The 23,020-nt window shown below is 45.5% G+C and overlaps 2 protein-coding genes across 3 annotated transcripts; both read left to right on the top strand.

Moving 5' to 3' along the window:
* The first annotated feature begins 1,871 nt into the window (after positions 1-1,871).
* Positions 1,872-14,150, top strand: lrrc45 (leucine rich repeat containing 45). The gene is made up of 18 exons (XM_023820829.2): positions 1,872-2,039; positions 3,210-3,493; positions 3,600-3,661; positions 3,747-3,817; positions 4,008-4,186; positions 4,506-4,634; positions 5,082-5,194; positions 5,282-5,340; positions 5,854-5,931; positions 8,119-8,254; positions 8,344-8,421; positions 8,927-9,038; positions 10,330-10,400; positions 11,399-11,491; positions 11,648-11,740; positions 12,426-12,599; positions 12,821-12,968; positions 13,398-14,150. The coding sequence occupies exons 2-18, from the start codon at positions 3,262-3,264 to the stop codon at positions 13,592-13,594; spliced, it is 2,025 nt and encodes a 674-aa protein (XP_023676597.2). The 5' UTR covers positions 1,872-2,039; positions 3,210-3,261; the 3' UTR covers positions 13,595-14,150.
* A 149-nt stretch (positions 14,151-14,299) lies between these two features.
* LOC111848451 (ras-related C3 botulinum toxin substrate 3) lies at positions 14,300-23,009 on the top strand. Of its 2 annotated transcripts, none has more exons than XM_072712186.1 (6): positions 14,300-14,505; positions 17,687-17,758; positions 18,087-18,204; positions 19,122-19,184; positions 19,856-20,019; positions 21,133-23,009. In XM_072712186.1, exons 1-6 carry the CDS (start codon positions 14,471-14,473, stop codon positions 21,383-21,385), a joined length of 705 nt encoding a protein of 234 aa, XP_072568287.1. In that variant the 5' UTR covers positions 14,300-14,470; the 3' UTR covers positions 21,386-23,009. The 2 variants fall into 2 exon arrangements, with proteins under 2 accessions (XP_072568287.1, XP_023676250.1); XM_023820482.2 differs by having other exon boundaries at positions 14,325-14,505; positions 19,856-20,015.
* The last annotated feature ends 11 nt before the right edge of the window (positions 23,010-23,020 follow it).

Here is a 23,020-nt window from a genome sequence, read left to right as displayed (position 1 = left end):
AGCAGTCCAGCAGCCTCAGTCTTCCAGATTCATGGGTTACACAATGGGTTGGTGACATTTTATGAACGCAAAATATGTGTTGCATACACTGATTCCTATTAGAAGTACACTATTATAGAACTACAAAGATTCCATGCTGTATACTGGCTCCGGAGCTTCCCGCCATGTTGCGATGTTCTGTAGCGTCATGGAGTGGGCGTGCTCAGATGGTTAAAGGCGTGTTCACTCCAAATTCCAGCTGACCAATAGACGTGTAGGATGCTAAGGCCCGCCCACCCGTTAAAACAGTGCCAAAAGTCAGAAGCAAAAAAGCATTCCAAAAGCAGAAAAAAATTCCAGAAGCAAAAAAAAAAACAATTCAAATGCCAAGAAAAACATTCCAGAAGCAAAACAAATTATAGAAGAAGGAAAAAATTATTTTATTTGACTTTTTTGATATTTGGCAAACATATTTTCATTCTGATACTTAATGATTTGCTTGCGGTTTTCAAAATTTTGATTAATACTTTTTGCACAAAATTAACTCCATACCGAACACTGAAGTTTAATGGCAAATCCATGGACACCACTTCAAGGTTGATGCCAAAAGGATCCTCAATAAATTTGAATTTAATTTCTGGTCAACGTGAGTCTCTTGTCGAATTCTTGTATCAAACCATCAATGTCACGTGAATACTTTTTTCCTAATTGGGTATGTTTGTTGGAAGGAATGCACTCCTTGCACGTTGCAAAATGGCTCATGTCTCCTTTTGCAAGTTTGCCTTTAATCAACGCAAGTTTCATTTTGAAGGCTTTTATTGTGGCCAAAAGTTGAAAAACGAGCTGAGACTTTCCCTGCAGTTGTAAGTTGAGTTCATTCAAATGGGTCATCATGTCAGTAAGAAACCAAAGGTCATTGTTCCAATTGTCGTCTTTCAACGGCTTAGCAAGCAAACATCCGTGTGGTACAACAAAGTCGCCGAAAACAGCACCTGTTTCTTCAAGGAATGCACAAAAAGTTTGATGTTTAAGCCTTCTTGCCCGGATGTAATTTACGACAGATGTAAGAACTGACATGATAGGATCGCACTTCAGAACATTGATGCATTAGACTTGTTGATGGATGATGCAATGATATTTGATTATCTTTTCCCCAACAAATTCTTCAAGCAATGCCACTGCACCAATCCTGTTCCCACACATTGACATTGATCTGAACCTTTTAATTTAATTTCGGATATTCTAAGTTACATTATGGATATCTAAAATGGTGGTATCCTTTCGGATATCTGAAATTAATATTATGACTAGTAACAACTGGATTGTAGATATCTGAAATGGGAGTTTTTCCTAGTAAGAATTCAATTGCAGAACATTCTGGATATCTGAAATATAATTGTTGATATCTGAAATTAAAAGCCCAATAGATATGAATGGCAAAAGTGACCTAATTTCTCCTAGGAAGAATGACATTGTGGATATCTGAAATGACAATTGTGGATAGGAAGAATGTCATTGCGGATATCTGAAATACTCTTTTTGACTAGGAAGAATTGAATTAGAGATATCTGCAATACATATCCAGTCTAGCGATTAAATGTTAAAACGGCTTGCCATAGTCTCGTGGGGTGCCAGATGTACCGCCATACTGATGGCTGACGCTGTACTCTGACGCCAAAGTATGCTCTCAATCTTTCTGCTTATGTCTGAATGTGCATCTAACTGGGGAGCAAGATGTGATATGCAGAAATTAAAATTCCGCTGTACTTGCTACTTGTACAGTGACAGTAAATATATTCTAATAAATAAGTGTAAATACTCTAGAAAAAAAAACAGCAAATACAGTAACATCGCAAGGCAGTATGGCGTTAAAAACTACTCTTACCAAAATGCATTGCGCCCTTCTGACCGTCCACGACTTCCTGGTTACACCGCGTTAACGGCCAGGTTGTTTATTTAAAAAACGACGTTCTGCAGCTGTCAAACTGACCAGGAAGACAGAGGGTTTTACTGTTTATTCCTTATTTGATAGCGAAATAAATTTTCTTATGTATGGGGTGGTAAGTGTTCCCTGTACTACTTAGCAAATGCTGCATACTATGTAAGTTCGGTCTTTAGAGGTTAGCTAGATGTTAGCTGTCTGGCTAACTTGTAAATGTTAATGTTAGTAAGTAATGTATGTCTCTACGTGTACACAGGGAGTACGTTACTTATTGGGGGGGGGGGGGGGGGGTGCTGTTAATGGCACAACCCAGGAATATTTGCAAGTCGACAATCTGGGCACTTGGTGCATTTCATTTTGTGTTTTATTATTGTTTAATAACAGTGTTTTTGGTTTTCGGATATGAGAAACTGTTTTAGTATGAAATTCATCCTTTTTAATTTCGGATCATTCGGACGTTGCTGGCACGCTTATTGCCCATGGGAGACGCTCATAGCTGTGATTGAGCTGTATCCCACACTGGGAGCTGTTTGTCACCCCTACCGACAGTCCTCAGTCAACCTGTGATGACCGTGAATAGCTTTAAATTAAAGAGTCGCATGGAAGTTTATTGCTCAGGGGGGGGGGGAAATCGAATATATTTTTTATAAATATTTTCTAAGCCCCTTCTTTATGCAGCTGGTATCGCTGTCCTAATAACGTGAGAAAAGTCTGCAGTTATTGCCGATGTTTCAGTACCAACTTGACAGTGTAACTATATACGTGTGAGATGTTTCCCGCTTTTGTTTGCAGTGAAGTAAACTTGTTCCAGAGCCACTAAAGCCGAATGATGGTCGCATTAAGAATTTTCTATTGGTTAAAGAACGGTTCGGTTTAGCTCCCTAATTATGTCATAGAGATTGTTGCCGTTTGGATGATTACAGTGCCGCCACCCACATCACGGCAGATCGCGGCAAATTGCATTATAAATGCGTCGAATTAACACCACTGTGAATGACTGACTGTGAATAACAATCAGCGGTGGTTGAGAGGCGACGATCTTGCTCCTTTTCTTTAAAACTGTATTGAATTTTAATCAGCAATTGAGGCTGTTAATCAGGGCCAGTCAAAACGAATTGGTATTTGATTTTAAAGTATGTGGTTGAACAGTTTGAAACTGACCGGTGTTTGGCTGAGTCCTTTAATGAGCTTCGCAGATGTTTATCTCAATATTATCAGTGTGGCTGTTGAATGTTGTCATTCCAGTTGTTGCATTTGTTCCCCCTTCTCACTTCAAATCGCACCACAGATGCCCTGGACTATGAGACAGTGAGCAGCTCACAGGAATCGTTTGGGGGCAGATGGAGGAGTTGAGACGGACCTACTTGCGTTTGTGTAAGGAGGGGGGGGTGGAGCCGCAGGAGTCGGTGCTGGCACAGCTCCAGGAATCTCGGGGGACGGCGAGCCGATCGCGGCTGGACCTGGCCGGCCAGAGCCTCTCCGTAGACACGTGTGCAGTGCTTGGGAGGTTCCTACAGAAAGACACGCTCTTCACTGAGGTGGTCCTCAGTGACTGCATGCTCAGCGAGGAAGGTGAGCAGCTTCTCTTTTTATCAGTGTTTCGCTGTTTTCTACACACGGCGAGTATAAAGCGAAGGCCACCTGCCCGCACCATCCCTCCTCTTCCTGTCATCTGCAGGTGCCAAGCTCCTGCTCAGTGGGCTGTGTTCCAACACAACTGTTAAAGTGCTGGACCTGAAAGTAAGCATGCCCCTTTTAAATGGGTGGTTTTCCCCGACCGTGGGTGAAATTTATTTGCAGATGGGCATCTTGGTTTTTATTTTAGGGGAACAACATGAAAGGAACAGGAGCGGAAGCTGTGGGGAAGCTGTTGGTGCGTAACAAGGTCCTACGGAGGTATGTTGTCTAATATATTCCCCGATCCAGTGGCATATCAAGTGACATTGATGGTCTTGCCATTTTTCAAATAACATGAGTCAGGTCTTATACATAACAGTCTCTATTAGCTGTCCTGCAAAGGGATTACCAGTAATCTTTTAATACCTATTATGTGTCATGTGTGACACTAACTAACATGGTGTTGCAGACTCACCCTGGAGTGGAATGCTCTGGGAATGTGGGAAGAAGGCTTCTCCATCTTCTGTGATGGTCTGGGCTCCAACAGTTGTCTCATGCAGCTAGACCTGCGTAACAACCAGATCAACCACCAGGGGGCAGCAGAGCTTGCAATTGCTTTGAAAAGAAATGGCTCGTTGCAGGAGCTCGGTGGGTTTGTCCTTCATGATGATGTGTCACACTTAGTGATGAATCAGGCTTTCACATTTTTATAGTGTCTTGTCACTGTTACTCATCTTTATAGTTTTACATATAACATTTGTTAAAACGTATATGGTCATATTTAAATGCAATAGACTGCAGATATTTTTTATGATCTTAAAGCGATAAGGCTTTTGGAAGGAACAAATTCATCTGTTCACCTTTTAGACCTGAAGTAAATTAAATGGAAAAATATACAGGGGCACAAACCGTCCTCCGTGATGCTGATTGACTGTGGCTATACTGCCCCCTGTGTGTCTGGGTGCAGATCTGCGGTGGAACAACATGGGATTGCTGGGTGGCCGTGCCCTGCTGGAGGCAGTGCAGAAGAACCGCTCACTGCTGCAGCTGGAGCTGGCCGGCAACAACATCCCCAGTGACACCCTGAAAGCCCTCGGTTAGCCTGCCTCACGGCTCGTCGGTCCTCGGGGGTCCACATCCATCTTTATGCAGTACCTCTAGACAGCATCCACTGGACCAATAGAAAATTATATAATGTTGATTTAGATAAATATCAGCTAAACAATTACAAAATGAATAAATATTTTTAAAAAGGTATGTTTACAGTGATATGTGACATATGCTGTGGAAAGTAAGACTTCACTGTTTAGGTTTAAAAAATACATAATCTAGTATTGCCCGTAATTTGTCTAAAAATGTCTGCTAAACCACTAGGAAGGAAAGAAACACACAGCATTGGTTTCTAAGACTTCTAAGAGTTGTGTTTTTAAGTACTCTCTCACTTTCTCTGTATAAGGATTGTTCTGAGGCTGTATATGTAAAGGGTACACAGCTGAGTAAGGATGGCTGCCATTGGCTGCCACTTGTGCCCTTGTCCTATTAGAGCAGTCCTTGGGTCACAACTCGGACAGGCAGTCCACGCTGAGGGAGAGCCGGAGCAGGGCCCAGGTGCTCTGCAAAGAGATCCAGAACCTGAAGGACGAGAAGGGCCGTCAGGTGGGACAAAGCAGTACGGGGAGGACGGGGAGGCGGGAAGCTGTGGGCAGCCCGGTCATGTGACTAGCTATCTGTTTATCCTTCCAGTTCTTAAGCCTGCTGGACACCATTGACAAGCAGAGGGATGAAATGGGCCAGAACAGTAGGTCAGTATGACAGAGCAGTTTCGGACACCCCCTTCTCTTCACATACCTGTAGGTCTTAATGAGTCTGTGTCAAGACCATCGTACATCATATAGGGCTACCACCCAGCTCTCCTTTACCAGGTATTTGTGTGAGGATTACATTCAAGAACTTTCTGGATTAAATGTACTTCACAGTGGTGTGCAGAGTGACTGTATTTCTGCCAGTAATTTACATTTTATTCACATTGAATATGTGTTGTGCTCTTGTAGCTCAACAAATAGAGCATTGCGCTCACAATGCAGAGGTTGTAGGTTCGAGTTCCAGGGAGCACACATATGTTGTAGGACTTTCCTCTGTAAGTTACTTTGGATAAAAGCATTGGATAAATGAACAAATATCAGTTGAATGAGTAAATGTCAGACTACTATGCATTATATTAAGTTCCAGAATAGCACACCAAAGCTTTTGTGTGTGTTTGGGGAGGGGGCATTTAAAGATGCCGTTTGATGTGACTCTTCCCTTCATGTCTGCAGGACCTCGTCCCTGCGTTTAGGGCAGCTGCAGGAAGCCCTGAATGAGAGGACGTCTGCTGTGAACTCTCTGACCGCCAAGTAAGCAAGTTCCCGGTTCACTTTTCACCTGGGCAATAAGCGTAGCACTATGATTTCTCCCCCTATAACCGAACACGCGTCTCGTCTGGGAGAAGCCCTGAATCAGCCTCTGTCTGCCAGTCTCCATTCATCTTCTGTGGGCCGATTGAACAGGAGCTGTTTGATTTATTTATAGCACCCATCATAACTTAAAGTCTGATAGTAGAAAGGACAGGACAATCATTTATTGGCATAAACTCCCAATAATACCCTATGTTATGTAATACTCCCTGTAGTACCCAATGTAAAGTCATCCATACAAAACACTGGCTGAGCGATAAGGATGGACCATTTTTAAAATGCACCCTCCTGCTGACTGGCAAACCGCAGGGTGGTTTTCAGAAGACTCTCTCTCGGTAGTGGTTTATTTGGTGCCCTGTCCATGCAGCCCTGTGTTAGGCACAGCTATCCGATCAGCTCATGACTGGCTTCTACTCCCTGAGAATTCTAGGTTTTTTCCAAAGATGTCGTTGACCTTCCAGACGCTGTAATTCAGTTCCCACTTTTGAATCAATGACCTGGCAGTTTTCCCTGAGATACCTGAACACATTGGGTTTTTTAAAAATCCTTTTCCAAAGTTTTCTTCCCTCCCAAAATGCCCCCCTGCGCTCTTGTGCTCTGACACTATTCTCCCCAGGTTCTAACTCCCCAGGTTCTAACTCCCCAGGTTCTAACTCCAGCGGGCCGCTCGCAGACACATAGGCTGCTTTTTTCTAAATGCTAAGTGTTTGTTTGCGGGGCTGTGATATTCCATTGTTATGTATCATCAGCTGCCTCCTATTTATTTGCAGGAAGCATATAGGGGGGGAATTTCATTGTAGCTTATGTACAGATAAAAAAACTAAACCTTGAGCCAGATGCCCCTTAGGTGTCATTGTGGTGACTTTCTGTCACAATCGATGCCTGGCCAATGTCCCCCAAACATGCTGGGGTTCCTGTCTCTATAATATGGCAGCCCCTTTGGAGGGTTTGCTTGCAGTCCCCCCCCCCATCTGTAAACTACCGGAGCACGGGGGCTGAATACTTATGCAGTCAGCATGGGTCCACAATCATTTTATATTATGTATTCAGCTCTCTCACTTGTGTTTCGTGGTTTTTTTTTTGGCTGCATTGACTGAATGTGAAATAAAAAGTAACATAAATGAAATTGTGGCATTCTGAACACTTTTACAAGGCTGCAGTAATCATCAAAGTAGTTTTTTGTAGCACTCTGAAGGCTTTTGCAGTGCTGCATGTCTCAGTAATCATCACAGTAGTTTTTGTGGTGCTCTGAGCACTTTTGCAGGACTGCATGTCGCAGTAATCTTTCTGAGTTTCCGTGAGGGAGCACAGCCTAAGCCTGAGGGCTTGTGTTTGTTTGTCGCTTTCCGACACAGAGGAATGCTGCATAGTGTATTCAGTAGTGATGCTATCTGACCTGAGAGACCGTTACCTCCAGTTCCCACCACCCTTCTAGCCATGTAATGATGGCAACAGTTGCTGTTTCGCCAAACACACACTTGGTGTGACGCATATGGGTCAAGGCTGCAGACCTGCCTGCTGAGGGGCTGCGATATTATTAGTGTCCCTAGCAAAATGAACCCCATTCTCCTGGGCAACATGTGAGAGAGATTGGGTTACCCCCGCCTGTTTCTCTGAGCCGGAGGGTCTGACAGGCGGCCCCTCAGTGACACCTGCTCCACCCGGCCACCGGGCTGCTGAGCGCTGGGCCGAGGGCCCCAATGAGTCAGCGTCGTCAAGGCCATGCTCAGTAACTGGTTAGCGTGCAGCTTCAAGTACAAAGTTCTCATTTTCATAGCAGCATGTCATGCTGTGAATCTGCCGGGATTCATTCCAGCCCCTTCTGGCGCCTTAATTGCTCCAATTAGTCACCGATGTCCTGCGCTCGTTATGCAGACACATTTGCCTGAATCTGCACAGCAAAACAGGGATGTTTAAATTTACATTATAATTTAAAGAGGGGGTGAATATATAAAAACAATTAAGCCTGTGACTTTATCAAGCGAAGTGACTGCCCTCGTTCAGCCGGGGGCGAGCAGTGACAGTCTGGAGGGAGGGGCCCCTGAGAGAGGCGGGCCCCTGAGAGAGGCGGGCCCCTGAGAAAGGCGGGCCCCTCTCCAAGCTCCTGCACCTCCTGTGTCCCGGCAGGCTGCAGATGATGGAGGCAGCCCTGGCGCTGGCCGAACAGAAGGTACACGCCTTGGGGGAGCGGCTGAGCAAGGCCGAGGCGGAGAAGGCGGAGATCAGGGAGCAGCAGTGCTGGGACATGACGAGGCAGCAGGAGGTGCAGGCCGGGAGCGTCCTGGGGGGTGTCCCGGGGGGGTCATTCCAGGGGCACTAGGGCTGCTTAATCCCGTGGTGTTTCTTCTGCAGGACAGTGTGTCACGGGAGACCAGGCTTCAGCGGGATGTGCACAGCCTGACAGAACAGAACATGCAGCTGAAGAACAAGGTCTGCTCATCATCATGTATAATTAATATTAATTTCACTATCATTGAAGATGACTGGAGTAGCTCTTCCTATACTTGCTTCGCTGTTTATCTGTTCTTTCCCCAAGGCCAGCTGCCCACTGCTGGACTTAGCTGTGTTTTTGCTAAATAATTCATAAGGCTTTTTTCTTAGGGGTCCCACCAGTTCTAACTCGTTGAATGATACTCACTGGTGCAGTTCAGTAAGCTCTATGGCATCTGACAGTAGGATAGGGAACACAGAAATGTTTCATGAATGCTACTAATTTACATGTTCTAAATGCCTGTTTGTCGATCTCTCTCTGTCCTGTCCGCTCTGCCTTTCTCTGTCTGTGCCTGTCTCCCCCCCCCCCCCCGTCTGCCTATGTGTCTCCCCCTGTATGTACTTACCGGTCTGCTCGCCGGTATATGTCTCTCTGCCCATTTCTGTCTGTCTGCCTCGGGTCTCTATTCTTGGCCGTGTTGGAATCTCCCTGTTTCACTTCCAGCTTGACGAGGCAGAGCGGAAGCGTAAATCTCAACAGGATCAAATTTTTGAGCTCAAGCAGGAATTGACCAACTCCACAGCTGAGCTGAAGCTGCGTCTGTGCCAGGCAGAGGGTAGGAACACACCTCCGGCACATAGAACTTCTTTGGCCAATGGCATTGGAGATGCAATGGAAATGGATGGCCAGTTATGCATTACACTAAGGAAATGAAAGACTGTAATTCTGACTTTCAGTCATGGGTTGACATCTAGTTTAGTTCAAACCATATGTCACCCAAATGGCTAATTCCAAAACTGCTGAATACTGAAAACTGAATCACTCCTCAATTCCTACTGATTTGTTATTGGTAACATTGTGATTCATTGTTCAAACAGCATATCAAGGACCAGGACACATTTAAGTGGCCGCTTCTTAAGGGCTTGTTTTCAGGTTTGCTGTTGGAACTTGAAGATCTCAGAAGTAGTAATTGTTTTGCATAAAAGTTGAGATTGTCTAGCAAAAGAGTTAGAGTATCTCCCATGGCGATCCGCCTGTTTTTATTCATGGAAGACTGACAGTAAGGGGCTGTAGTGTCGTGCTACATTGAAACACAAGACGCTGCGTCCGCAGTGTGACGTGCTGCTTCTGTGTCGGGAATATAAATGCGCTGTTTATACCTGCGAGATGGCCGAGACGACCTCCGCGTTGCTCCGTTGGCTGCATTTGTGATATATTCTCATTAATTCACTGAAATTTACTGAGATAACACTTAAAAATCAGGATGACTAAGAGAGGGCAGCCTGAATGCGGAATATTAATGGTGCGACATACATTCTGTCTGAAATTCACGCTTGCAGGTTTTGGTTAATATTGCTCTGAAAGGGGTTAAACCTTAGCATACATAACAGAACTTTCTAGTAGGATAGAAGACTCAGGACATATTTACGAACCAAGTCATTTCCATACGTCACTGAAGCTTCAGTAAATACTGTTCCTTTTAATTCCATCACAGATTAGCGTGAATAGTGTCAGGCTGAGATGTTTTATTAAAGTCCTTCAAGGCTTCACAGCCACAACCCCCTGGAAAACCACCAGCTCCATCGTTCACATTCATCAGATGAGAAATGCGCCATGGGTGTACCCTTCCTGTAGTATTCTACTGTTACAGCCAACAGATCCAGCCATCTAAAGCAAGATATATAGGATCCATACTTTGTTTTTGGCCAATGAACATCGTATTAAACCTGTACAGACCATACCTGACTTTGCTATAAAATTACAAACCAGAAATATGATTTTAAAATGTTAACAAAAAACAGCCTTAAATTACCACTTTTCTTCATACTGTATATAGACTCTCCTGACCTGTCTAGTTCTTCCCATGAAGACAGAATCTTGGCACTCAAAATGTTTTTGTACTCCAGAACGTCTGGAAATTGAGAAGAGGAGGTCGAAACAGGCTTTGGATGACATGGAGAACCTGCGTCAGAAGGAGGTGCGAAAACAAACGCCTCGTTAGTCCAGTGGGAGAATTGCTGATTAGCAGTTTGACGGAGCGCTCTGCTGATTGGCAGTTTGACGGAGCGCTCTGCTGATTGGCAGTTTGACGGAGCGCTCTGCTGATTGGCAGTTTGACGGAGCGCTCTGCTGATTGGCAGTTTGACGGAGCGCTCTGCTGATTGGCAGTTTGACGGAGCGCTCTGTTTCCCACCAGCACTGACACCGTCAAAGCAGTTACGCACTCCTCATGCGCCAGATGTCTGAATCTTCACATATTTTTTTTATTTCTGCATATTCTGAACAATTAGGATAGCTTTTTCATATCAGTCCTTTAACTGTTACCTAAGTTCAGCAGCGTAAAGAGAGTCCAGTAGTGTAGCCCAGCAGAGACTGCTACATGCTGATGATCAGCTTCTGCCTCTGGCCGAGCTCTCCAACCAACCAAGCTGTTCACCGAACTATTAGTCTCCGATAATTTATTCCTTTTTTGCTGCCTTCAGGTATTCAATAATTTTTGAATTTCTAATATTTAAAAGTGCAGCCTTGTGTCGACTTGCATCCACATTTGGGACAGGGACCACCAGACACAAGTCAATTTTGGCAAATCTCAATACTGTCGCTCTCTCAGATATACATTACTGTATGCACACTGTATTACAAGATAGATATGGACAGTGGATCATTATGCAGCTGGCAGTGCTGCCCAGTCTTCTTCACCTGTTACAATAAGCGATACACTGGCTAATGTCCTGCTGCGTCTTCTTTTTGGGGGTCTCTCGATTAGTATATATTATTTACTATGGACCTCAGATGTAAATCTGACCGGATGCGACTCAATCAGGCATAACTCAGCATAAGACCGTTTCATTTGACCGTCCAGGTTGCACTTTACCTCCTTTTGCACTGTGAGGTTTTATTTCAGGAGTTTAAGCTGATACCTTTATCCAAAGCACCATAGCTGCCGCATAACAGTTACCTCCCTCGTCCCTGTAGGTAGATCACATGACCCGTCACCTGGAGGAGACGGAGCGTACGTTGCAGGATCGCGTCATCAGGTTGGAGGGGAGCCGTATTCAGTTGGAGGAGGTGAGGGCACCATCGTCCCATTGGATCAACCCTAGGTTGCTTCATACTTCTGATACCCGCCTGTGTCGTTTCCCCTGGCTTAAGTCACTCCAGGGGAGCTTTGGTCGGGTTTGAATCGTTTAAGGAGTCCTAACTCCACGCGGTCTGTTCCTCCAGGAGCTGAGCCGCGCCAAGGCGGCCAGCGTGACGGAGCGGGCACAGGCGGAGGAGGAACTGGGGAAGGTACGCGCCCAGGTGCGACTGGAGGAGGTAGGTGAAGCCCGTTTGGGAGCTGGAGCTCTGTGCTCTCCAGATGCCTCGATGCGCCTCCACAGGAAGCTGCACGGTGGTGATAATGCTGCAACATGTATCAGTGTCTATTTCAGTCGCTCCTTCAAGCCGGCTGATCTCTTGTTTCCGGATGGGGCATTAGTCAGCTGACAGTTTGTTTCCCGTCTCTCAAAGAATATCACTGTGCTGCTGTCTAACTAAAGTTATGCATCCAAAGGAGTCTGAAATATGGAAAGGTATTGGTTTGAATCATGGCTTTTTGCTGTGTCCTCCAATGGAAGATTAATTTGCTAATTGTTCCTCGCATTTCCATATAAATGGCATTATGCAACTCGCCAGTGCCCAGGGGGTGTTGTTAAATTAATTAACCAGCCTGGCTAAAGTTATTAACAATATGGAGGAAAAGCTGGTACCCTTGATCCTTCAGGGAGAATTTGGAACATGCCTCAGCGCCTGCCTCAGCGCCTGCCTCAGCACCTGCCTCAGTGCCTGCCTCTCACTCTCCCCCGATGCTCGTGGCTGTGTTCAGCCCCTGGGTTTTAGTGCATCAACTGAGTCATTCCCATCTGTTGAAACCCTTTGCATCATCAGAATGGATTTTTGGTGGAAAACATTTGAGTGCTTTTTGTGACACGGTCATCTAAACTCTCCGGTGGACCCACAGCAGCAGCACCTGAGTGGCCTGGAGGAGAAGCTGCGCGTCTTGAGGCAGTCGAGGGATGAGTCGCAGACCCACTGCTCCCAGCAGAAGCAGAGCATCGCTGAGCTGCAGGCCCGCAACAGCCAGCAGTGTCTGGAGATGGATGGGCTTCACAGGAGGATTGAGGAGCTGCAGCAGGTGGGCCAGTGAGAACAGTATTCATAATAACAGAGGCTGTCTGTCTCTTGGGGGACTAAGGCCTGTGTGTTACTATGTCACTTTCTTCAGTTACCGTAAGAGGGCTTGTTAGGTTAACAGAAGCACTGTTGTGCTCAGAATTGTGTGGCCAGTACATCTGTGATACAAACAGCGTGTGGTGATGGCCATATGTCACGCAAACATGCCTGTCTGGTGACCAGGAGGTCAGCCGGAAGGAGCAGGAGAAGGTGGCAGAACTGAACCGTGTGAAGGTGGAGCTTCAGGAGCAGATTGGGCATCTGCAAGTGGAGAGGACTGCTCAGGGGGCGCTGAGAGAGAAGATCGCCGCCCTGGAAAGGGAGATGAAAGGTGGGCCAAGCCGCACGTGTCCTTCCACACAGCTGTCAGGCAGATGGAGACAGAGGCTGACATCTTGGCCCGTTTACCTACTGTTCCCGCCTTAATATTCCCTGGGTTGGCTCTGGATCGCTGCAGCCCTGACTCAACAATTGAAAATGGGTCAATAGATATATGGATAATATATAGTAGGTTAGTCTGCGCACTATTAGACATGGAGCCTCAGTTCTTTGGGATTTGAAATGGCAAAATGATACAATTCTGTGATGAACAAAATGTTTTTTTTGGGAATAGCTACTGCATCCATAAACTACAGAGGGGGTACCATCCAATCATTTTATAGTAACAAGGACATGAATTATAAGTTTGATATGGATCATTCGTCTCGATGAAATTATAAATTTGCCTGACAGACCTGTTTCTCCTGGGGTGGGGTCCCAGTATTAGGCAGTAACCACAGGGAGGCCATTCTGGACAAGGAAAGCGAGATCTCTTCCCTGTTTGAGAAACTCCGGCTCCGGGAGGCTGAAATCCACCGCATCCGAGAGGACGAGGCGCAGAGGGCAAGCTTCCTGCAGAATGCTATCCTGGCCTATGTGCAAGGATCACCCCTGAGTCACTACAGCCCCAAAAAGTGACCTGGTCTCTTCAATCCAGACTTCAGATTGCCATTCTGAGCTTCCTAGCCTTGCAAAAGGGCGGCTTTCACCGCTCAGGGACAACAATGTCCTTCAACTTTTTACTTTTCTGCAAAATACCAATTGTAACACTTGTGCACAACAAGACTCAATAAATTCTCTTTTGCATTTTTTATAATGTAATACACTTTTTACCCAGCTGTTTCATAAGGTGCTTAAATAAACATTACTGTGATGAAACATCATGTAAAATCATTGTAGATTTTTCTTGTATTTCGAAGTATAATCATGAACACACAAACATGGGAGTGTCTCACCAATCTCCTCTTCAGGTTATCAAATGCTCTGCACTTGGTAGCCTTCCTGATGAATTGCAACTGTTTGCTATAAATTATTTGGTGTTAATATTTGAATACATTTTGAACTCCGTTGGACTGCATTCTAATGGAGTTAACTGTATAAGGAATTGAATTTCAAATTTGATATGTATTTCGATTGCTTTTTTACAGCATTGTAATTTCATTGTGTTTTGTATTTAATAAATTGCTTTTTTTAATTGGTTGGATTAAACATCTCAGTGGAATTCTTCCGGCAACCCTTATAAAGTAATTGAATGCCATAATTTCATCAGGGCAATTATGACTTAGGAGCGCGTATATTTATGCGCATCCCATTGCTGTCGGACGCTGATCCCTAGTTTCTCTCTAGCCCTTTAAATGCGCTCGTTGTTTTCCGGAGCTTCTCCGAGAGCCACGCTGCGGCGTGAGCGCGGACCGAGCCAGCCAGTTATTACAGATCTGCTGGACCGGGAGCCCACCGAAGGGTCACTTTCCAACAGCTTTGGGACGCGGTTGTTTCACGGCATATTTTCCCCAAATGCAGGCCATTAAATGTGTGGTCGTTGGCGACGGGTAAGATGCAATTCCTGGCGCCGCTGATTTTTTTTTTCGGTTTTTACCCGTGAGACTATATGGTTGATTGTAATTGTTGCAAGAAGGGCTGGGGCTCTGTTGGGGAAACGGGAGCTTAATTCATACCGCCGTTCATAAAGGCGGTGTGGGAATTTCATCACTGTGAATCGTTTAATATTTGTCACTAGTCGTGCGTTCAATGTGTTTTCATTCGATTATAGTTATAGTCGATTAAATTTGCGAGTAAATTCTAAATATAGGTGATGCAAAGGGATGGGCGAGCTGACCATCCTACTTCGGTACGAGCGTTTGATCAAGCGCTTAACCCATCTTCCCTTCATGAAGACCATTGGCGATTTACGATGTCGCTCGTATGTCACATCTAGGCGGTCGTAGGAAAAAAGCAACGCTGAACCTATGATCCTTATAAATAACCATCATGGTATATTTAATATGTTGTGTTGGAGGCGTGTATCTTTTAATACACCCTGTTTGCTTGCGACTCACGCAGCAGAGTTGCTTGAAAAGACAGCTCCGCGATAATGTTTGTATTTCACTGACACTTAGAATTAAAATGTGTAGATTTGTTCTTGGATGGCGACACAAGCTGCTTCTGAAATATATCATTACTGAATGCGTGGCGGTGGCACCGGGGCGCAGGTTCTCGCGGCTGTAGTCCTGTAAGAATGGACTCACCGGATTGCCTAAGTGACGGAGGTATGTGGTTAATTTCTATAACTTTAATTAATGACATACTTGATGATGATTCAACATCCACACTAGGAATTGAAGTCTCTACGTTGTGCCAACCCTTAAGATTTTTTATTTAAAGCAACCCACTTTTTAAAAAGCATTTTAAGTGATTCAGATAGACGGCACTACTCAGCCCTGTCACTAGCCAAAAACAAAATCCGAGCTTTATTTATGAAATTTTAGCCAGGTTCTGCACAGCGGGCAGATCAGTTGAATCATGTAAATTATGTATAGGCACTGTACAGTAATGCTATCTGAATGTTTTAAAAATTATTAGTTATTGCATGATGTGTTCAGTTTTGAAAAATAGCTGAAGTCCAATGAACATCCTGAGACAATATTTAAGTGACTCTTCGGATCTCCTTCCAGTGTAGCTGTTCAGAGTGTGTGGCATTTTGTGTGTTTACCACAGGCTATCCGTGCTGTTATCTCTGAGGACCGTATGGAATGTGCGTGCTTGAGTGTGGATGGACAGCATCGTGGTGATTATGGGGACTGCTACCCCTTCCTGATCAACTGACACGGTTTTAGTGGGGGGAACGAAAAAACAAATAGATGCTTCTAAAATTGAAAAATAAGTAGCCGATTGAACATTTGAATGATGATCAGCTGAAACTTTGTAGAATAACTCATCACTTGCCCTTGAAATTGATCAGTACTAATCATATTACATATGGGATCTTGTGGCAGGATCTTAAACTCGGCAGTCCAAAGTCTATTAGAATAGGGTTCCAAACAAGCTTTTGTTTTCTTGACTCTGGTCAAGTTTGATGGTTAGAGCAATGCAAGGTAGGATAAGAAGGATTTCTGGGTTGTAAAGAGTTAAGTGAGCAGTTTTAGTGTCACATGACTAGTGGAAGTCAGCCCCTCCCAATAACAGAGTCTTCAGAAGAATGATTTTCACAGCTGCGTGGCTCAGACTGAGTTCTTGCATTGGGTCCGGCTGCCCAAACTCTCTTCACCTTCCCCTGCCTCCTTCCTCCTCCTGATCTTTGACCCCCCCCCCCCCCCCCCCCCCGATTTGTGGCAGGACTGTGTGTTCTCCCACAGAGCTGTCAGTTCACATAGCCCCTTTCCCAGTCAGTGAGTGTGCCCCCCAGTGATGTTTATGTAGGGCAGTGCCTGTCACATCCAGAGAGGGATGGAGGGATGTACACTCCTCTCTGGGCTAGCTACCCAGCTTGTTAACTGGTGCTTTTCAGAACGGGTTACCAAAGGCACCGAACAATGTTTGTATTTGTGCTTCCCTACAGTTTAGCGGTACAGAATCACATAAAGAATCCACAATTAAGCAACTTCAGCTGCACAGAAACGGAAATCATTTCAGGGACTACAAACATTCATAAATAAGCACATATGTGACCCGTGTACATTAGGTATATCATATAATTCATTTAATTTGATCCTGATCCCAAGTTAACACTGAAAAGCTGTTGTGTGGTGTTTTTCTTTTGGGGGGGGGGGTTGGATATTGGTAACCATCGGTTAAGCTGCCCTTTTGAATGAGCCATGGTAACTAGCCGGACAGCCTGGTGCAGAGTGCCACTTACCTGGGTCCGAATTCCCCTCCAGCAGTGATACCTCTGGCCACCTGGTTTAGGTCGGAGATTTAAAGGAGACCCATGAGTTTCCTGGTGGAAGAGATTCCTGGAGTTTAAAGGCAGCCGTGTTGTAAATGTGTCTCTGATCGTGTGGGCAGTGCCGAACACTTCACTGCATGCTAAAGCTCCTCAGCTATTCATTTTTCATTACCTTAATCGTTAAGGGACTCTGTGGGTTGTTGATAGTCTAAAAAATTGCCCTGCATTACTTTTACTAACCTTTACCCCTTTTTTTAAGGGGCAAAAATATTATTTTTAGCTTTGTCAGCACTAAGATCCAAAAAGGTGGTTGAAGATCATCAATGCCATGGTCAGGACTCAATCAGCAGCCCCATTTCTAATTACTGAAGTGTTTAGCTGGAGATAAAACCCCCCACACACTGAGCTCCTCCAGGACTGAGAACCTCTCCCACAGGCTGTTCCATACATACCGTATTAGAAAAGTCTTTTGCTTTAGTATTATACAATATAAAAACTCGAAGGCTTACTCAACTCTGCAAGGAAACGAGAAAATGATGGCTTAATATCAAGAGTCACTTTTGGTGGCTTCTTCACTGGTGTCACTGACTCTCTGACCCACGTTCGCTGGCTCTCTGCTGCCTCTACAATGGATGCACAAAGACCTGCAAGAGTAGTTGGTAAGACAGCTGGGGATGAGAATGTGACGAGAGCGTGGATCTAAGCGGCTAAAGCGAGGCACCTCTTGGAGGCCGGGTGACGGATAGGAGCTAAAATCGGCCGACGGTTCTGGGTCTCTTCGGCAACGGCCCTAAGAGTCCGGCTTTGTGGTGATTCACTGTCCTCCCTCTGTTGTTTGTGTCTTCCAGGGCCGTGGGTAAGACCTGCCTGCTCATCAGTTACACCACCAATGCCTTCCCTGGAGAGTACATCCCCACAGTGTGAGTATGGACCACAGACCTTGATTTCCAGCTCACATAGGCTCTCACAATCTTGTCTATGCTGTACAAAGTGATACCTTCATTTCAGAGTGAGCACTTCCGGTCCTGATGCTGGCTTCGTCCAACCTCAGCGCGCTCTGTCAATAATAATGATATCAAATGACCTCACCTCCTACTCTCCTGTGTCCAGCATTCAGTGAAAACGTATCTTTGAGGAGTCTCGTGGACTGAATTGCCCAACAAGTTTTGTTTAAAAACATGGAAGAAATCTCAGTTTTTAGATTGAAGTTGTTGTGGGATTAGCTGAATGAACTTCTTCCCTGTTTAGCTTTGATAACTACTCCGCCAATGTTATGGTGGACGGGAAGCCAGTCAACCTGGGCCTGTGGGACACGGCAGGACAGGAGGACTACGACCGTCTCAGACCGCTGTCCTACCCACAGACGGTATGGTGTCCGGCCTGGCCCACTTGCATGAACACCGTGCCCCTATTGGCTGTGTTATTAAACCCGCAGCTGATTGGCCGGGGCAGTCGGAGACTGAGGGAGTCACTAGGAGCCTTGGGGCTGGCATAGAATCAGCGAGTTACTTAATGCTTCCCCCCCCAGTGGATATTCTCCTGGAGCCCACATTGTCCTGTGAGTGACAGGTCGAGTCAGGTGACCTTCCCACTGTTCCACATGCCAGTGACCCCCCCCCCCACCACCTTGCCTGTTACCTGACCTGAATTGCAATGGCAGAAACTCTGGAGCCTTCCTGCTGCTACACAGGAATCTCTTGTGTGCCAGATACAGCCGCCCTCCCCACCCCCGTCTAAACCAACAGCCACTTTATAAGTTTGTGTGTGCCCCTTTAAATCTTTCAAAATATTTCACATTACTCCAGCAATGCATTGTGCTTCGATTATAATGCAGGGTGGTGCTGGAGAGGCCATGACACCCCGAGCGCTGGATGCTCTGAACTTCACAGACTAAAAGAATGATCATGTTTTGTGCAGTAGCTCTGTAATGAGGTCATGTAATAATAATTGCTCCCAGCTGAAGGAACCTCACAGATGCTGTGAGCTCTAAGCTTGCAAGATTTACGCCGTAACTGACCATTTTGAGCCTGCTCCGTTTGTCTTTTTTTTTGTTGTTCTTGCTCTCTCGATACGGGATTTACAGCGTGTTGTTTTGAGTGTGTGGCAGATTAATGTTGCCATTAAAGTGACGGATCCCAAAGAGATGAGGGGGGGGGGTGCGGGGGTGTGTAAGGCCTGTATGTTGGACGCCGCTTGTTTAATGCTCCCTCACTGTGTGCTGCAGCATTGTTGGCCACCTTCTTGGTATGAATATGCCCCCCCACCCCCTGCTTCTTCCATCAGGACGTGTTCTTGATATGCTTCTCCCTGGTGAGCCCGGCATCTTTTGAGAACGTCAGAGCAAAGGTCAGCGTGGGCCATGCTGCCCTTATTCGCACACTGCTGTCTGCACCCTTCTCTGTCTGGCAGTGTTTCCCAAACTGGTTCTTGGAGACCCACAGACAGTCCACGTTTTTGCTGCCTCCCATCTCCTCTTAACGAGGGTGCAAAAATGTGGACTGTCTGTGGGTCTCCAAGGACCAGATTGGGAAACACTGCTCTGCGGTGTTCACTATCACAGCATCACACTTAAATATTGCACAGCTCTACTGCATGGATGCTTCCTGAAATAATGCCAGGGAGGTCCCCATCTTCGGGCTACAATCACCTTCACCGTGAAGCTTCAACATTGCAGCTCAGTCCTATCTGTGGATTTAGAAATCACCTCTAGTTACACTACAGCTTGATACTTGCACAACAACATCTTCAAGACTTACACTGTATCCCACACCGTGTTTTTATCCCAAAAACACTCGACTCAAGAGTTCTTTAGTGTCAACACATCCATGTACTGTATGAGTATACAGTGCAATGAAGTACAGTTTCCCCTGGTCCCCTATGGTCCTGCACTCAAATACAAATGCAATAAATAAACTTATAACATCCACAATGTAATGCAGTATAAACACAATATTGCAGTGTCAAAACCCTTTGCTATGCTGTGTTGAACCTCACCCTCTGTTCTGACTGCTACACAGTGGTATCCAGAAGTACGACACCACTGCCCAAACACCCCCATAATCCTGGTGGGCACCAAGCTGGACCTGAGGGACGATAAGGACACGATTGAGCGTCTCAGGGATAAGAAGCTGGCCCCCATCACATATCCCCAGGGGCTGGCAATGGCCCGGGAGATAGGTGGGTCTGCATTTTCTGCGTGCCAGTGCCCTATTCTGGCACATTAGAAGATACCCAAGGAAGCCTTTGGCCACATGGCAGTAAGTCGCCACCGTCTTGGCCCCGTTCTGGTGCACCTTGGTTTAAGCACATTAGCTTTGCTCCAGGGTGCATAGAGGAGCATTGTGGGCTACTGCCAGGGGTGTGGGCAGCAGAGCCAATGAAAGATGTCAGGAGAAGAAAGTGGGCAGCCCTGGGAAGTGACCCCCCAGGCAGCATGAAAGGGGCTTTTGTGCGACGCTCAGCACTCTTCGTATGAGGAGCCGAGATCGACAAACGCCAGCAAAGGCATCAGCAAGTCGCCGGAAAGGCCATTATCACCGAGCTTTAGTCCTGTTTACCGTGACTCTTTCCTATGCCGTCGTATTTTCACCGACGGACCGCATGCCGATGCTCTAATGTCAGGTTCCCTAGCAACAGTGTACCAGTGAATTCGGCGTGGTAAACAACTGGGCAAAGACGCCCCTGTGCATCGCCACTTTGTTTTGTTTTTTTCTGAAGAAAGTCCGATTCTTAGAAAAAGCCTAGGATTGTTTTGTACTCTCATATACTCGTAATATGTTTTAGAGACTAAGACATTAAAACATGACCAATTTTACATGCATGTTAATTTTGCAGCAAAAGAATTTTTAATTGTCTGTTCTGGTAAAAGGTTGTTATGTGTATAGATTCCTCCACACATTCTCCACAATATTATGCTGTTCTGTTTGTCCTATTATGCTCATTGGTAATAGGCAGGACATACTGTGGATGGAATGCCAGTCCATCGCAGTGCAAACACACACTGTGTCAATTAGGGACGTCGGATCACCTAAACTGCAGGGGGAGGGGGGCACTGGAGCATCAAATCCACACACAGCAGAAATGGCAAGGCAGCCCCCCCTCTCAGCAAGCCTCTTCTCCATTTGTAGATTCCACAGGAATTTACTAAACGTCTCGGGTCGTTACTGCAGATGGGATCCTTCTAAAGGCTTTAAGGCTCCACTGTCAAGGGCAGCAGAACAGAGAGCGGCTTTTCGTCATAGTAAGTGACCGGAAAGGTGTGACCCGGCTTCTGAATCCCTTCTCCGTGTGCCAGGGTCCGTGAAGTACCTGGAGTGTTCAGCTTTGACCCAGCGAGGCCTGAAGACGGTGTTCGACGAGGCCATCCGCGCCGTTCTCTGCCCTCCGCCGGTCAAGAAGCATGGCAAGAAGTGCACGGTTTTCTGAGGGGGGGAGGGGGGGGAGGGGGAGGAGTTGATGCCCCGGGGGCCACTGGGCAGGCATTGGCTGTGGGGTGGGGACACTTCTGCTACAGCAGACGCATAACAAATCATCAGGCATTTTCTTGAGGGACGTCCACTCTAACTACTCATAAGGACACTTCACACACGGGCAGGTGGGTTAGGGAGCCGTTATCAGCTGGCCGAAGCAGGAGAGAGCAAAGGAGATGTGGGTGTGTGCTTAGGTCCCCATCTTTATGGGATTCTCCACAGATTTGCCTTAATTGATCAGTCATAACTAAAGGCTTTGTTGCAACAGAGGGGGCAATGACCAGCCATCAGTGTTCCATAGATGTATTCTGTATTCACCAAGTATAGTCACAAAAATGTCAGCTTTGAACTGTCGCAGTCTACATTTGCTCTGATCAGAACGGATGTTTCGCAGAGTTGATTTAGAGGTGCTGTTGCGGTATGGAAATTGCACGGACGATTTACTTGCAGTCTGTCATTTGAGAGACGTGATAGTGTAGTCGTGAAAAGCTGGGGATTAAGAGACTTGTCACGCTTGATAGGTAGCCGCAGTTTCTAACTTCTTGTGTTTTAGTACTCTTGAAGTTCTTCCTGGAAAGTAGACAGCACGTTTCTTAAGTCACATTATCTAGAAAGTACAAGGAGTATGTGGTGTCTGTTTGGCCAACCCTCTGTACCTTTCAGAAGCATATTCACGCAGCCTTATCACCAAATCGGCATTGCCTTCTGCAGAGCATCTATAGCCTCCTTTAAGGTGCTTAAACCTACACAGGAAACACCATCCTTCAGGTGGATGTGTTTTTGTCCTCGTAAACTGAAACCCTCACTTCTGCTTAGTCAAGTTCACTCAGAATATGTTTTCTGGATCTCCGGTGTTGTGGGAAATGACTGTGAGCTACGGTTGAGCCATTGTGGTTATTTTTAAGGACTAACATACCACAAACCATATAACACTGCTGCTTAAATAGCCTCTTCACGTTGTTGTATTTGCATCCAGTCTTAGACCCACTTGTCCTTACTTAGATTTCATGTGCATATGCCATATGGGTGTGTGTGTGTGTTCTGTGGTGCACGCAGCATTTCAGTAACCACTGTAAAGTACTCGCATTACTGCGTTTATTAATTTGTAACAATTGAAAGTGGCAGAGAAATAAAGAATATAAAAGTGTGTTAAATATTTAACCTTTGAAAAAAGACATGAATTTATAAATGAAAATATGTTTTAACCTAAAAATGAACGTTTCATTTTAAGAACAAAATTCATTTTGACATTAGGATGCTGGGATGATGCCAGCTATGCGTTTTTTTGTGATGTAAAATTAATTTAGTAGTGCATACGACTTAAAACACATCTGGATTACTGAGGCCACAAATGTCAGGTTTAGTACTGATAAAAATTAGTCTTCCTCTGCTGGTGAGCAGTGGTATTTTCGATTTCGTCACAACACTGGATAATGAATTCTGTTGGCATGGCAACTACATCCACGTAGTGAAAGATGACAGCATGGTCAGGGAGTAGAGTCTGAAATGTTTCTCTTAATGCTTCAGAACCTGCATGGGAACTATTTGGTAATCTATTTGTAGAGTCTGTTTGAGATCTGACAAGAAAAGTGTTTCATTTAAAATATGCTCCGTGTTTGTTAGTCTTTATTTTGTATTACTTTTACTGTCAGAGTATTGTGAGAATTTTCCATTTTGTACAATAAATATAAACATAACTAAAGTGACGTCTTG

This window comes from Paramormyrops kingsleyae, chromosome 5, assembly GCF_048594095.1.
Source record: "Paramormyrops kingsleyae isolate MSU_618 chromosome 5, PKINGS_0.4, whole genome shotgun sequence".
In the NCBI taxonomy this organism is placed as follows: domain Eukaryota; kingdom Metazoa; phylum Chordata; class Actinopteri; order Osteoglossiformes; family Mormyridae; genus Paramormyrops; species Paramormyrops kingsleyae.
The sequence above is the reverse complement of the archived record's forward strand: the minus strand, read 5'-3'. Positions and strand labels throughout refer to the sequence as shown.